This window comes from Brassica napus, chromosome C3 (assembly GCF_020379485.1).
Source record: "Brassica napus cultivar Da-Ae chromosome C3, Da-Ae, whole genome shotgun sequence".
NCBI classification, from domain to species: domain Eukaryota; kingdom Viridiplantae; phylum Streptophyta; class Magnoliopsida; order Brassicales; family Brassicaceae; genus Brassica; species Brassica napus.
Window position 1 is genome coordinate 11,574,812 of NC_063446.1, and position 16,130 is coordinate 11,590,941.

Genomic DNA, 16,130 nt, shown 5'->3' on the forward strand with positions numbered 1-16,130 from the left:
TATTATTTCCTTAAATAAAACTTACGAAATTATCTAATGTGATTAAAATATATATGATAATTAATGATTTTAAATAATAAATATTTGCTAACAATCTGTATACTTTCTATCATTTTTGATTAATTATTTATTATTAAAATAAATTACACAATTATATTAATCATATAATAAAATTTTAGTTTTTTTTTATATATGTTGTATTTTGAATTTTTCAAAACGAGTATAAATTACTAAAACTGTTAAAAGTCTCACATAAACTTTTATGATAAAAGTTTAAACTTTTTTCTATAATAAGATACAGTGATTATAAAATCATATGAATAAATAATTTATTTTAATAGGTGTTTATGTTTATATATATATATATTTCATATCGTTTAAATTAAACTATACATCATATGAAAATAAATACTTATATTTTGATATCTACGTTGAACATATATTGAAAAGTTAATATTTTAATTTTGAAATCTTAATTGTTTTTTTTAAATGATTATAAATTATTGAAACCACTAAACATTCCATATTATAAAAAATCGTTGGTGTAAAATTTTGTTACACAAATATGCAAATAATCATAAAAACATATGAGTAGAAACCTCATTTAACAAATATCCATATTAAAATTATAATATATATCTATGTTAATATCATATACGATAGATAAGATTGATTGTTTTGATTTATTTACCCTAAAATGATTGCGAATAAACAAGAACAGTCGTTTGATTTATATGTGCACGCCAATTTATTACATAATAGTAACTGATTTTTTAGTTATTCAATATATAATTATTATTTTATTATTTCATAATATGCAGAAAAACATAAAATAAGTAATAAATATAAAATATTTATTCTGCACAAGTCACAGATCTTAACATAAGTATGTATTTCTTTAATAATTTTAAATCTTAAAAAAATTTACATCTCATGCCAAAACAAAATAATGAAATGAGAATAAACTCAAGATCAATATTTATATCGCACAATAACTAAAATGAAAAAATGACACAAAAATGAGAAAAAAATATTGAAGATAAGATAAGATTGACACGTGAATGTAAATTTCTCATAACCATAATTAACTTTAAATTGCTAATCATGATATAAAATCGAGCTGACATAGTTTCATTGTAACCAAATAGTAGGTCTGAGATTCTTCGGCCTAAACGTTAGGTTCTTATGCGATAAGTTATTTTTTGACCTAAAATATTTTTAAAAATGGGATCAGCTCATCAGTAAACAAATTATGTAATTAATAAAAAAAAATTAAAAATTGTTTAAGGACCAAAAATATGAATTCGATCAAGAATATAAATTTTGTATTTTCATACGATATTTCTTAAATAATTTTCGTATAAATTCACCATGAGCCTAGTTTAAACAGTATTGGATAAACCAACCCCTCGTACAAAAAAGTAGAGCTTCCTGTTTAGACATTTCGAAATAATAATGGTCTCAATGTGAGTATGTGATACAAGATATGTTAAAGGCAAAATATTATGGTTTTGTTGTTTTTAATTTTTTAATTTTTTTAGTTTACAAAAAAAAAAATTATCCTTATAATTGTATTTGTCCACTGTGTTGCGCTGAAGCTGCTTTATGGGTGTATGTATTGATTGCGATGAAAAGCTTTTTTATGTTGATGTATCTTTGTTTTGTCCGATGCCCATGCATATTGTGATTCCCGGTGAATTCTGGTTATATGTGTTGTGTTCTTAAGATACACCGTACACGGGTTGTGTGAGTAATTTATGGAGATAGTATGGATCGATTACATGTCAAACACAATTATAATCTTTTTTTTGAACTTAGCTTGACACAATTATAATCTTTCCAGTAAGATGAAACAGTTTGTTTGCTTAGGCTGCGTTGATGTGTATCTGGTGCTTAGCATGATTAGCGGTTAAATATCCTTCCACAGTTTCTTAACTTTATTATATTATTATTATAACTGAAATATGTTTTATAAATAAATTTTAATTATGCATAAATAGCTGTGTCAATAAAAGAATGACACATGGAGAGATACTATCTCTAAATTGTCTGGAGAGGTTCTTGCTAAAGGAACAATTAGATATTTTATCACTTCTTCTTTCTTGTTTTTTTTATTTTTAATTATATTTTTGTCATATAGTTAAATTTTAACTATGCTTAAATAGCTGTGTTAATAATAAAACGACACACGGAGAAATACTATCTCTAAATCGTGTGGAAAAGTTCTTTGCTAAAGAAACGATTAGACATTTTATGACTTTCTCTTTCTTGATTTTTTATTTTTAATTATATTTTTGTCAAAAAAACTTATGTAAACAACTACCATTAATGATGCTCTAAATTTGATATGTATTTCTGTTTCTAATATATAAGAACACCTCCGGTATAAATATATTAGGAAAATTTTCACTTTTAAAATAAAGAAACAAATTAGAAAAATAGGAAAGAGAGTGTAGTGAAGTTTTAAATTTGGAGTTTATAGGAAACTCATAAAAACTTTTAATGTCATGTGTCCACTTATTGATCATTTTAATCTTCTTAGAAAATCAAATTGAATTATAAAGATAAATTGTATTAAGATAATAATATTAATTTGTTTAGATACTTGTTTTTAGATGCTAACCAATAATGTTGCTCTTAACATTACAAAAATCAATATCTTGGATACCATTATCTATATATGAAAGTGATTGTCTTATTGGCTTTGTGCAGGTAAAAAATATTTAGATAGACAACTAATATCAATACAGACAAAAGTTTTTGATGTCAACAAACAGAAGAAGAATAGAGGACAAATGAGATATTCCTAATTATACAAAAGGAAAATGTCTGTATTCTGTGAAAGTGTAAATTGCATTAACTGCGATAATTCATTTATTGTAATAATCCATAGAGTATATACTCCAAAGTTTGGTCGTGTATATAATGCAATGGCATTTTTTTGTAATTCTCGTAATAAGCTAACGGTTGTTTAGTTTGGAATTTGAAAACAGCTGAAGACTGAAGTGTTGACTAGTAAAAAATCAACTTAAAAATGATTTTTAATATATACATATATCCCCTAAACTATATTTGCGAAGTGATTTTACAATATGTCATTTCTACGATCAATTTCACAAAACAAATATGACATGGCTACTGAAATTGATGACATGGCTTCCGAAAAAATATGACATGGATAATTTTATTTAATGTTGATTTATATTTTTGGCAAACTTATTAGAATACGGTAATGATTCATATATTACATTTAATATTGATATTTCTTTTTGGTAATTTTTTTTAAAATATGGTAATAGTTCATACATCATCTATAAATAAATATATTTATATATTACATTTAAATTTTGAAATATTATTACTTTTGTATAATTATACAATTTATATTACCAAAACTTTCAAAAATTACTACAATTTTTTAAAAAAATTAAATATCTAATTGTAAGATCATTACTTTCTTATATATCTACAAATTTTATAAATATTGTTTAGGCTAAATTTTTGATAATTATACAATTTTATATCATTTTTATTAGTTTTATACAAATTGATTTAATATATAGCAAATCTATATTAAATATTAGTAAGAAAATAGTAAAATCTATAATATTTAATTAATTTTATTTTTAAATATAAGTTAGATTTAAAAAAAAAATTAGGAAAACACCTAGTATATATATATATAATAAATGAAAGATGGATGATGACATTCGTGATTTATGATCATTCGATTATTTTCTCCAATGAGATTTTCTATGAGTATCCATAACTGGAAAATAAACTTTATAAGTTTATAGTGCTTTTTTCAAATAGTTCTGAATTTTGTCTCCGTAGTGTGGTGTAATTAGTTTTCAAGAACGAATTCAACCATAGCATCAAATTAGTATTATTTCAACGCCAAAATTATTATTTTGATGTTAGACATTATTTTTAAAAATAAAATTTAAAAATTAATATTAAATCTGAAGTAAATTTATAATTTTCTCTTATAAGATGCATCTTCCAACGTAAATACATAAAATATATGTTGGTCATTATATATTTCAATTTCAGTGAAGAAACATAGTTACATCTACGAAATGTTACCCATCAACAATATATTGAACCTTGAAAGGTACGTACATATATTAATAGTTTATAAATTTTAAATAATGGAAACTTGGTTACTCATTTCTTTTTATAAAATTGTTTAAATATTTTATTTATGTTAATAATTATCTTCAGATTACTTAAATCTTTCATACATTTATAATATAAATATATTTGATTTATCTACAAAATAGTTGAAAGAGAAATAATGAAATCTATATTTTTGACTAAAACTGGTAGATTTAATTGACATCATATATCTTTTTTTTAAATGTTAGACAAAGATAATATTATTTTATTTATTTGTAAATCTATATAATACATTCTCCAAAGAAATGTAAAAATGTAGAAAGACCAAAAACTTCACCCGCCTATTGTCTCTCTCTCTCTCTCGCCAAGCTTTAATGCCGGCCGGAAACAAATAGACTTGAGATTTCGAATTTTGAATCTCGTCCAAGCATATTCCACCTCCTTCCTCGTAACTGATCAAACCGGGCGACTCGTCGGCGAGTTAGGACGAGACGAAGATCTGGTCCGTACGATGAGCGGGAGAGGGAGTTTAGGCTCTACCAGTTACCAGAGTTTGCCCGGAGCTTCTAGAAGCTTCAGAGACGTATTCATTCCTCCGGCAGAGGACAATATTTGCGGGAGAAGCGAACGGAGAGAGGAAGATGACGTGGAGCTCAGGTGGGCGGCGCTAGAGAGATTACCGACGTACGATAGGCTACGAAAAGGGATGTTGCCGCAACAAACGTCGGTTAACGGGAAGGCTGGGCTTGAAGAAGTTGATCTCACGAAGCTCGCTCCTAAGGAGAAGAAACACCTCATGGAGATTATTTTGAAGTTCGTTGAAGAAGATAACGAGAAGTTTCTCCGTCGATTGAGAGAAAGAACAGACAGGTTTTTGTACTTCTGATGCTTTTTTTGTTTAGTTTGGTCTGTATCCTTCTGACACAAGTACAATATTAAAACAAAACCTAAGTGTTTATGTCTTTTTCATATAAGTATTTTTTGAATGGATTTCGTTTTGGTCCGTTTGAGAAAACAGGGTGGGAATCGAAGTACCGAAGATTGAAGTAAGGTATGAGAATATATCAGTGCAAGGAGATGTACGTAGTGCAAGCAGAGCGCTTCCTACTCTCTTCAACGTCACTTTGAATACACTCGAGGTTCTCAATCCTTTTTTCTATTTATTTTATTAATTTTATTTCATGTCTTTGAAAAAATAATAGATGCTCAATTTTAAAAGACGTTTTAAGAAATTTTGGCAAAAAAAAAAAAAAAAAATTTTGTTTTATAATATAAGATATTTTTCACATATTAGGTAGCTTTCAGTTTTTGATGTAACCCATTATATTTTAGCTGTTTTATTTATAATGAAATAAATTAATTTTTAGTTATACTTTTAATGATATTTTTAGAATTATCAATACCATTAAAAGATGATCATTCTCAAATTATATCCTTAATGAAAATTGTAGTTTTCTCAAAAATACCCTTATTTTTACAAAGAATTAATAAAATTCATTAATGACATTTAAGTCTTTTGGTTTTGGGCCTACAGATACACCTAAATGGATCTATAAATAATAGGCCTATATATATATTTAAAATATATATTAATTTTAAATTTAATATAAGTATAAATATATTATGAACAATAAATGAATTAAGAAACATGAAAATATTATTTTCTTAAATATACGTATCAATATTCAAAATAGATCATTTGAATATTATACATATTTTCAATACAAACCAAAATCGTATATCCTACACCATATATCATATACATATTTGAATATCATTTTTCAGTGTATAATGTCATTTTATACATAATATTAATATGGCAATTACGAGTGTTCAAGAATATTTTAAAAACTATCTTAAAATAAATTTTTAAATCTAAAATACAAACACAAACTTATAATAGGTTATTAATAACGAAAATAAACTAATATTGTCATATCAATAAGTTATTTTATATTATCATTTTTTATTTAGATAACATGATAAAATTTTATCAAATTCTAAGGAATCACTAATTTATGTAATATTAATAAATATATGAGTAATTTAATCAATTTTTAAAAAAAGTACTATAAGATATTTTGTTATCGGATCAATAGTATCAGATCGCGGGTTAATAGTGAGTTTTTAGGTTTTTACCGGGTTATATCGGATTTTTAATTAACAAATTTTTCATTAAATCCGAACAGGATTATATACAATGTATCGGGTCTATAGGTTCAAACATGAATCTAGGTCAGATATGAAAACAAATTTTAAAACTCAAACATTATTATAGAACAGCTACCATATTTCGAACAAATACCATATTTTGAAGAGAAAAAAAACAAATGATAAAAACCTAAAAACTCAATTGTTATGGTTCGAAATGAAAAATAATGGTAATTTGTAAATCAGTTTTCAATTAATAAATGAAAAACAAACAAACCCGCGCTTTCTAAGCGGGTCAAAATCTAGTTATCTTCTTAAACTATATGTACTTAAGTTAAAACAAAACATCTTACAATGTTAACAAATAACTAAAATTATATTTTTTAGAAGAAATAAGCCAAACATAAGATGCCAAGCTGCCAAGATGCTGTAAGATACGAGTTTCAGGAAAAAGATAAAACCTATAACTTCATAAGGTTCTTGCGTCTTATGCATATAAATGTTCCCTTTTAGTGGGATGAAAGTCTTTTTGTCAACTCGCGATGTTGAAGTCTTATCGGTCCAAATTGTATTTATCTTAATACAATTAGAACTTATGTATAAAATGTTATATTTATGAAATTAATTACGATTTTGAAATAATTATATTGATTTCTTTATTCTTTTTCTTTATTTTTTATAAACAATGGCCAAGCTTTACTCAAGACGTTTATTCTGTTATTTTCTTGTGTAGAGCATTCTTGGAATGTTCCACCTCCTTCCATCTAAAAAGAGCAAAATTCAGATACATAAAAATATCAGTGGCATTGTCAAACCATCAAGGTAAAAATAATTTCATAATGAGACAGTGATCTCTGGTACATAGGAAGGAGATATAGTGAGTTACATTGTTGTTGAACATTCTTGCTTGCAGGATGACCTTATTACTTGGTCCACCAAGTTCAGGGAAAACAACATTTCTACAAGCTTTGGCTGGAAAGCTCGATGAAACTCTCCAGGTTTGTTCTCTATCATAGATATTGATTTAGATGTTTGGTGGTTGAGTTAACATTTCTGTATTAAAAAAAACATCTGTATTTATTGGCAAACAGATGTCTGGGAGGATAACTTACTGTGGTCATGAGTTTAGCGAGTTTGTTCCTCAAAAGACATGTGCATACATCAGTCAACATGACCTACACTTTGGAGAAATGACTGTGAGAGAGACGTTAGATTTTTCTGGACGCTGTCTAGGTGTTGGGACTCGGTACCAGCTGCTTACTGAGCTCTCAAGGAAGGAGAGAGAAGCGGGTATAAAGCCAGACCCTGAAATTGATGCATTCATGAAATCTATTGCCATATCAGGGCAAGAAACTAGTTTGGTTACCGACTATGTACTTAAGGTACAGCTTTTCTTGCATCTTCCGTTAATGAATACAAGAAGTACACATCAGTAGTTAGAGAAATAATTAATTAATATATAAAGGGTAAGAGTTAATCCACTTATCCCCAATTGGTTAATTAGAAACCCATGATAAACTCAAATTTTAATCTTCTTAGTGCTAAAAAGTGAAGAAATGGTGTTTTTAAGCTCATCTTTGGTAAATGCTAACTTTACAGATACTTGGTCTTGACATTTGTGCTGACATACCTGTTGGAGATGAGATTAGACGAGGTGTTTCTGGTGGACAGAGGAAGCGTCTAACAACAGGTTAAAACTTTAGTATATTACTTTTATTATCCCCATGAATAATTACAGTGTCCATAACATGGATGACTCTTGTCTAAAATTGAGCAGGAGAGATGTTAGTAGGACCAGCAACAGCTCTTTTCATGGATGAAATATCAACAGGGTTAGACAGTTCCACAACATTCCAGATTTGCAAGTTCATGAGGCAGTTAGTTCATATATCTGATGTTACAATGATCATCTCTCTTCTCCAACCTGCACCGGAGACATTCGATCTTTTTGATGACATTATCCTGCTTTCAGAGGGACACATTGTCTACCAGGGCCCAAGGGACAAGGTTCTTGAGTTCTTTGAGTACATGGGGTTCCAATGTCCTGAAAGGAAAGGTGTTGCAGACTTTCTGCAAGAAGTCACGTCTAAGAAAGACCAAGAACAGTATTGGAACAGGAGAGAACAACCTTACAGCTATGTCTCAGTGAGTGACTTCTCAAGCGCCTTTAACTCTTTCCACACCGGGCAGCAACTAGCATCAGACATGAGGGTTCCTTATGAAAAAGCTAAAACACATCCTGCTGCGTTAGTGACACAGAAGTATGGTATATCAAACTGGGACCTTTTCAAGGCATGCTTTGATAGAGAATGGCTTCTTATGAAACGCAACTCCTTTGTGTATGTCTTCAAGACGGTCCAGATAACCATCATGTCTTTGATTGCCATGACGGTCTATCTTAGGACAGAAATGCATGTAGGCACGGTGGCAGATGGTCAGAAGTTTTATGGTGGTCTATTTTTCAGCTTGATCAATGTACTGTTTAATGGAATGGTTGAACTAGGTTTCACAGTGATGAGGCTCCCAGTTTTCTACAAGCAGAGGGACTTCTTGTTCTATCCTCCATGGGCTTTCGCCTTACCAGCGTGGCTTCTAAAGATCCCATTATCTCTTATTGAGTCAGGAATATGGATAGCTTTTACATATTACACTATAGGTTTTGCTCCTGCTGTTTCCAGGTACATCTACTTGCTTCTAGTGCTCATGAATATCACCAAGGAAATTTCTTTAGAACTAACCAAACTTGTGCCATTAGGTTTTTTCGACAGTTGTTGGCATACTTCTGTGTGAATCAGATGGCACTTTCTTTGTTTAGATTCCTTGGAGCCGTTGGAAGAACAGAAGTTATCTCCAACTCGGTTGGGACCTTCACAATGCTAATTATATTTACTCTTGGAGGCTTCATTATTGCTAAAGGTAAGTATTAATTCTGGAAGTGACTTAAATCTCTGTGCACCCATAAAAGGCCAAATTCGTTTTTCTAAAGAGAAAATGAAGATTGGGCAAGTATAAATATGGGTATATAGAGTTGTATCATATTGTTAATATACAAATCCTAAAACGGATATCCTGGTTTGCTCTCTTAAGTTTCTTTACTTTTTTGAGGTTAATTGGCGTTTGTTGTCAACAGTAACCGTATGGTCACATGTCTTATTACAGAGCATATAACTACAGAATCAAACACCATTCTCTTGATAGCATCTTTGGTTTCTCTCTGTGAGAGATTGTTAAGTGAAGACATCTCGTATATTATCTTTTTTATCAGATGATATCCCTCCATGGATGACATGGGCCTATTACATATCCCCTATGATGTATGGACAGACTGCTATTGTTATGAATGAGTTTCTAGATGACAGATGGGGAGCGGTAAGACTTCACCAAGTGATCAAGTCCTCATTTGCTTGACTTCTCTTTGCCTATTGTGATGCAAACTCTGTTATGTTACATGTCGCAGCCCAAGAATGATACCCGCATCAATGCGAAAACAGTTGGAGAAGTCCTTCTGAAGAGCCGGGGCTTCTCTACAGAGCCATACTGGTTCTGGATCTGTATCGTGGCGCTACTCGGGTTTTCTTTGTTGTTCAATCTCTTTTACATAATAGCCTTGATGTATTTGAACCGTAAGTTCTCTTATATCTTTGGACAAGGATCATTTTCTAGTTGAAAAGATCTTGAAAAACATTTATGTTTTCTTTCAGCTCTTGGTGACTCCAAAGCTACAGTTGCGGAAGAAGATAAAGACAAACAGAAAGGAACAGAAGGTGAACTCTTTTACCTCTTTTATGTTTGAGTGTTCTGTCTTTTCACTTTAGACAATGTGCCTAGGTTTCTGATTCTACTGAGAATCTGTGCAGGTTCTCTTGTGGAACTAAGTAGCCGTTCAAGTAATGGACCGAAGAGAGGAATGGTTTTACCTTTCCAACCACTTTCTCTTGCATTCAACAATGTGAACTACTACGTGGACATGCCTGCAGTAAGTAAATTACACGTCTTTTTTTTTTTTTTTATCAAAGTAAGTTACACCTCAGTTACATCTCTATCGTTTTAAATTACATTCATTGTTTCCTTTAAAACATTCAGGAAATGAAAGCTCAAGGAGTTGAAGGGGATCGCCTCCAGTTACTAAGAGACGTTGGTGGAGCTTTCAGGCCAGGCATATTGACTGCATTGGTTGGTGTCAGTGGTGCAGGTAAGACAACCTTAATGGATGTCTTGGCCGGCAGGAAAACAGGAGGCAACGTCGAAGGGAGTATTAGCATATCCGGTTATCCAAAAAACCAATCAACATTTGCCAGAGTCTCCGGTTACTGTGAACAAAATGACATCCATTCTCCACATGTTACAGTTTATGAATCCCTCATCTATTCAGCCTGGCTTCGTCTTTCCGTAGATATAGATGCCAAAACACGAGAGGTATGTACAGGACCGGTCCTGAGATTTTGGGGACTATAGACAATTTAGTAAGACTGGTAATATATTTTTCCTATTTATGTGAATGATAGATGTTTGTTGAGGAAGTGATGGAGTTAGTGGAGCTAAAACCTCTTAGAAACTCTATAGTTGGACTTCCTGGAGTTGATGGTCTTTCAACAGAGCAGAGAAAGAGGCTCACTATTGCAGTTGAATTGGTAGCTAACCCTTCTATTATCTTCATGGACGAGCCTACATCTGGTCTTGATGCAAGAGCTGCTGCCATTGTTATGCGTACAGTTAGAAACACTGTTGATACAGGAAGAACTGTTGTTTGTACCATTCACCAGCCTAGCATCGACATTTTCGAATCCTTTGATGAGGTTTTGCTTCCAGATCACTCTATACTTTTGAGTCTCAAAATCAGTATACAGTTTTTGAATCATCTTTGGGTTAATGCAGCTTCTGTTGATGAAACGTGGAGGGCAGGTTATATATGCTGGAAGTCTAGGGCATCACTCACAAAAACTCATTGAATACTTTGAGGTAGTCTCATCATTTTTTTTTAACCACCTATTGGCCTTACGTATTTGTGACACATATCTAATACTACTTTCAGGCTGTTGAAGGGGTTCCAAAGATCAATGACGGATACAATCCTGCTACATGGATGCTTGATGTCACTACTCCTTCAATGGAGTCACAAATGAGCTTGGACTTTGCTCAAATATTCACCAACTCCTCTCTTTATCCGTATGTTCAAGAAAGACAGTTACTACTATTAGTACTAGACCAGAGTGTTAAACTGTCTGAAAACTCGCAGGAGAAACCAGGAACTCATCAAAGAGCTCAGTACGCCACCACCTGGATCAAATGATCTCTACTTCCCAACTAAGTACTCACAACCGTTTTGGACACAAACCAAAGCTTGCTTGTGGAAACAGTATTGGTCAAACTGGAGATTCCCTCAGTACAATTCCATCAGGTTTCTCATGACTATAGCCTTTGGAGTCTTATTTGGTTTGATCTTCTGGCAAACAGGAACGAAAATGTAAGGCTCCTTTCTTATGTAACTATCATTTTATCAAAAAACCGTGACTGATTCATCCCATAAACAGAGAGAAAGAGCAAGACCTTAATAACTTCTTTGGAGCCATGTATGCTGCTGTACTGTTCCTCGGTGCCACCAACGCTGCAGCAGTTCAACCTGTAATAGCCATTGAGAGAACTGTTTTCTACCGCGAAAAAGCTGCTGGAATGTACTCAGCCATCCCTTATGCAATTTCCAAGGTGGCTGTGGAGATCATGTACAACACGATTCAGACAGGAGTTTACACGCTAATCCTTTACTCAATGATAGGATACGACTGGACAGTGACCAAGTTCTTCTGGTTCTACTACTACATGTTAACAAGCTTCATCTACTTCACTCTATATGGTATGATGCTTATGGCCTTGACACCAAACCCTCAAATCGCTGGAATCTGCATGTCCTTCTTCGTCGTTCTTTGGAATCTTTTCTCCGGTTTCCTCATCCCTAGACCGGTAACATTATTAAGAAAGTTACATCAATCAATAATCATATGAAAAAAGAGTGTAACTAACCTTTTAAGTTCTGGTGACAAACGCAGCAAATACCGATATGGTGGAGATGGTACTACTGGGCAACACCAGTGGCGTGGACACTGTATGGAATCATTACATCTCAAGTAGGAGACAAGGATTCTATAGTGCAGATCACTGGTGTTGGAGACATGAGCCTCAAAACGTTGCTCAAGAATGGGTTCGGATTCGAACATGACTTCTTACCAGTTGTAGCTGCTGTCCACATTGCATGGATACTGCTCTTTGCCTTTGTCTTTGCCTATGGTATTAAGTTCCTCAACTTCCAAAGAAGGTGAAGAAACCTTTGTACAACATAGTTGAAAATCTTTGTATGTTTGAAGTTGTTGAAATCATTTAATTTTCTTTTTATTACCCTTATAGTATTCTGCTAGTATTTGGTTAATAACAATAATAACAGCTTATGTTACCAAATTATACTTTAAATATGATTTTTTTTTCTCAAAACTACTACCATTAATTTTTCTACCAAGTGATATGATATGAACACTTGCTTGGTTCCAAAAACATTAATCTTTGAGAGGCAAATCTGCAGAGAACTGTTACAGATACATGTGAAAGCTTAAGAGAATGGAAGATGATAACAAAGCCTCCTCTCTTTATACCGCGAAAATTTTAAGAAAAACACAAAGCAAAACAGTTGCGTTGGTTTGAGACTGTTCAATGAAAGGCTTGCGTTGAAACACCGAGCTGATGGAGAACACTGGTTGGGGAAGATGATGAAGAAGATCTCAGGGCTTCAGCCAATGGTCCCCCCATGTGATGGTGGTTGTGGTTGGTACCTCCACCGCTCCACCAGCTCATGTTTTGCTGGTCCCTCCCAATGTTGTTGCTCCTAGCTTCCTCTTCATTACCAGTGGACAGCTTCAGAGAGACGTCTGAGGAAGAGTTTCCAGGCATAGAGATTGAGAGACAAGTGGCTGAGCTCATGGGACTTGAACTATTGTCGGCTTCAGAACGAGGCCAATCATCAAAGAAGTGCCTCAAGATGTGGCCTCCGTCTGATCCATTGCTCCCAAATCCATTATGGGACTCGTATGGCCTCTTGTTGTTGTTTCTTTCTTGTTTCATCTCTGAACAACTGTTATCAAATCACAACACAAAATATTGTCAACAGAGATTCCACAATTAGGCTTAGCAACAGCATAGTTGGAAGCGTTTTCATTGTTTTAAATGCAGGTTGTTAAGAATAGTACAGTTTATTATTGTTATTGTTATTAATCAGTTTTGTATCATGTGATGTGTGTGGATAGGGAAAGTGGGTGCAGAAGAATCTAAAAGCTTTAACTTTTTGTTCTGCAAGATATGAGACATTGATGGGTCAGCTTTCACTAAGGTCCTACCATTCCTTTGTTCTGTATCTAAAGTCTCTCTCTCTCTCTCTTTCTGTTTGAAAAGTCTCACAGCTAGCTTCAAATAATAGATTCTATCAAATCCAGTGTTATCATTATCTGTCGATAATAAAAAAGCTAGCAAATAAAGAAGCCTAAAATCATAAGGATGTGTCTCTCAGTTTCCAGCATTACCCCTTTCTCCACAACATCACTTCACATTCAGTGTATGATGAACATACAAACCCAAGTTGTGTGTCATTAGTTGTTAAATATCAGAACCAATCTTTAAATGGTGAAATTCAACTGTCTCAAGTCTTAACCAAAAGCTTATTGTCTTAATGCTTTTGACCAACAAAGATCAAGAACAAAACAGAGTCTTTCAATTACCTTTGACTAGAGAAGAAGAAACTAGATGATCCTCTTTGACCCACTTCCTGACCACCACCAAAAGCAAAGGCAGATGGTGTTGATGACGGTGCCGCTGTGGGTGGGGCAGCCATGGAAGTGGTGGTGGTAGCATTGACGGTGGGAGTTTCCACAGGCTTTCTTGAACGGTTGCGGCCACGGTGCACGTGGCGCTCGCAGTACTTGTGGCCAGCGAAGACGTCCCTTGAACATCTCCACTTCTTACCATCCGTTCTCCTGCATCTCCCTGGCTCAGGATCCATCGCCCCCCTCCCCAAATACCCTGTTTTCCCATATCACAGATGAGATCACGAATAGGGATTATATGAAATTATATACTTAAAGTTGTTTAAACAAAATCAAGAACCCATCACATGCTTCTTCAAGATTTTCAAAATAAAATAATACTCCCTCCGTTTCTAAATGTTAGTAGTTTTAGCAAAAAAAAAAAAAAGTTTGTTTCACAATATAACTAGTTTACATATTTCAATGTATTTTTTTCATTTATTTGGATATCGTGTAACCAATAAAATAATGTTAGTTTTTTAATAATTGGTTGAATTAATTGGTTAAATGATATATTCTTTTAAATAACAATTTTCTAAATATTCGTGCTTTTAATCAAAACTACTTAGAATCAGAAGATATTAATCTTGGTAACTCCAGCAACAACATCACAGAACCCGTATATTAAATTTTCTCTTCAAACAAGGAGGAAGTGATTTAAATAAAGAATAAAAAAGCATATTCTCATGATGAATGAAACCAAGAAAGGAGAAAGAGAGAGAGACTAACAAGCAGGCTGGTAATGAGGTAGGTGTTGAAGAAAGTAGGAAGGAGATAGATGGAGAAGACTTTTCTTGATTGGTAGAAGGAGCTCTTGTGGAACAGCAGCTCCAGCCAGCATGTACCTGTAGATCAGTGCCTGTAGTTCAAGCTCTTGCCACTGTGCCCAGCTAAAGAAGCTCCCCATCTCTACAAAACAACAACAAAATGGATGTCATTAGTTTGACTCTACTGAGCGAAAAGTCTCTCTTAATTTTCAGAAAAATGAGGAAAGAAAAGACTCACTGGAGAACCTGGAAGAAGAATCAGGACATAAGGAGGAGAGTTTAGAAGAGGCAGGTTCAGGGGCAAAGAGTGGAAGAACAGTAGAAGTTGCAGTTTGGGACTGAATCGGATCAAAGGCATGTCTTGGTATCTTAGCTGCAGAAGGTTGTGGTTCTGACTCTGTCTGCACCTGCTGGCTTCTCCATTGTTTCAGTTGCAAATCCATGGGAAAGAGAGAGTGTTGGCTACTTTTTCCAGGGTCTGGTTTTAAATAGCAGAAAAGTCTTTGTTGGGGGGATGTGAAGAGCAAAACAAGAAAGAGAACAAAGCTTTTTACTAAGGAATGACTTAGCTGCACCTTGCAGCTTTGTTCTTTGCAGTCAGTTTCTGTATCTGACCTTCTTCTGCAGAGAGAGAGAGAGAAGGGGAAAGAGGTTTTTATTTAGGGCACTTGAAACTTGAGAGAAAGACAGTGAGACGAGACAGATGGGGGGAGAAAACTATACGGTAAAAGACTATAAGAACAACAACTATAAAACTTTATTAATGGGGTTCACAAATCTTCATTAATCTATGATTATTAAATTATAGTTTATGTCTTAATTAATAACTAGATCTCGATCCGCGCAACCGCGCAGTTTTTTGTTTTCATTTATTTTTATATAAACATTTTGTTTTCAATTCTAAATTGGTATATATTATAATATATATGTGTCTATCAATTTTTAAAGCAAAATAAGTTTACGGTATATTTTTTCCATTGAATACATTATTTCAAACTTTCACATGTATTTGTATCTTCTTCTATATATATATTTTTGGATTATTATTTCATTATTAAAATCATAACTATATATATAAAGATTAGTAAAATATTGTTTTATTGTCATATTCAAAGATATTGTAACATTTCACAAATTCAGAAAGTTTTTAAAAAATTAAACTTTTCCTTTCATAGATTTATATTATCGAGTAAATAATTAAACATTTAGTTTTTGTTTAATGTTTAAAATAAACTATATAGTTTAAAATTTG

At 32.7% G+C, this 16,130-nt stretch overlaps 2 protein-coding genes across 2 annotated transcripts; one reads left to right on the forward strand and one right to left on the reverse strand.

Annotated features, from left to right (window-relative positions):
• Window positions 1-4,098: 4,098 nt before the first annotated feature.
• LOC106388120 (ABC transporter G family member 39-like) lies at window positions 4,099-12,653 on the forward strand. Its single transcript, XM_022699050.2, has 19 exons — window positions 4,099-4,989; window positions 5,138-5,258; window positions 7,004-7,092; window positions 7,184-7,268; window positions 7,362-7,652; window positions 7,870-7,960; window positions 8,048-8,948; window positions 9,026-9,186; window positions 9,536-9,639; window positions 9,728-9,893; window positions 9,972-10,034; window positions 10,128-10,246; window positions 10,354-10,686; window positions 10,776-11,066; window positions 11,146-11,229; window positions 11,303-11,436; window positions 11,507-11,734; window positions 11,802-12,228; window positions 12,315-12,653. Exons 1-19 carry the CDS (start codon window positions 4,631-4,633, stop codon window positions 12,582-12,584), a joined length of 4,317 nt encoding a protein of 1,438 aa, XP_022554771.2. The 5' UTR covers window positions 4,099-4,630; the 3' UTR covers window positions 12,585-12,653.
• Window positions 12,654-12,800: 147 nt separating this feature from the next.
• LOC106388119 (growth-regulating factor 3) lies at window positions 12,801-15,596 on the reverse strand. The gene is made up of 4 exons (XM_013828115.3): window positions 15,117-15,596; window positions 14,841-15,020; window positions 14,028-14,328; window positions 12,801-13,387 (listed from the first exon to the last, which is right to left on the reverse strand). The coding sequence occupies exons 1-4, from the start codon at window positions 15,319-15,321 to the stop codon at window positions 12,967-12,969; spliced, it is 1,107 nt and encodes a 368-aa protein (XP_013683569.1). The 5' UTR covers window positions 15,322-15,596; the 3' UTR covers window positions 12,801-12,966.
• Window positions 15,597-16,130: the final 534 nt, after the last annotated feature.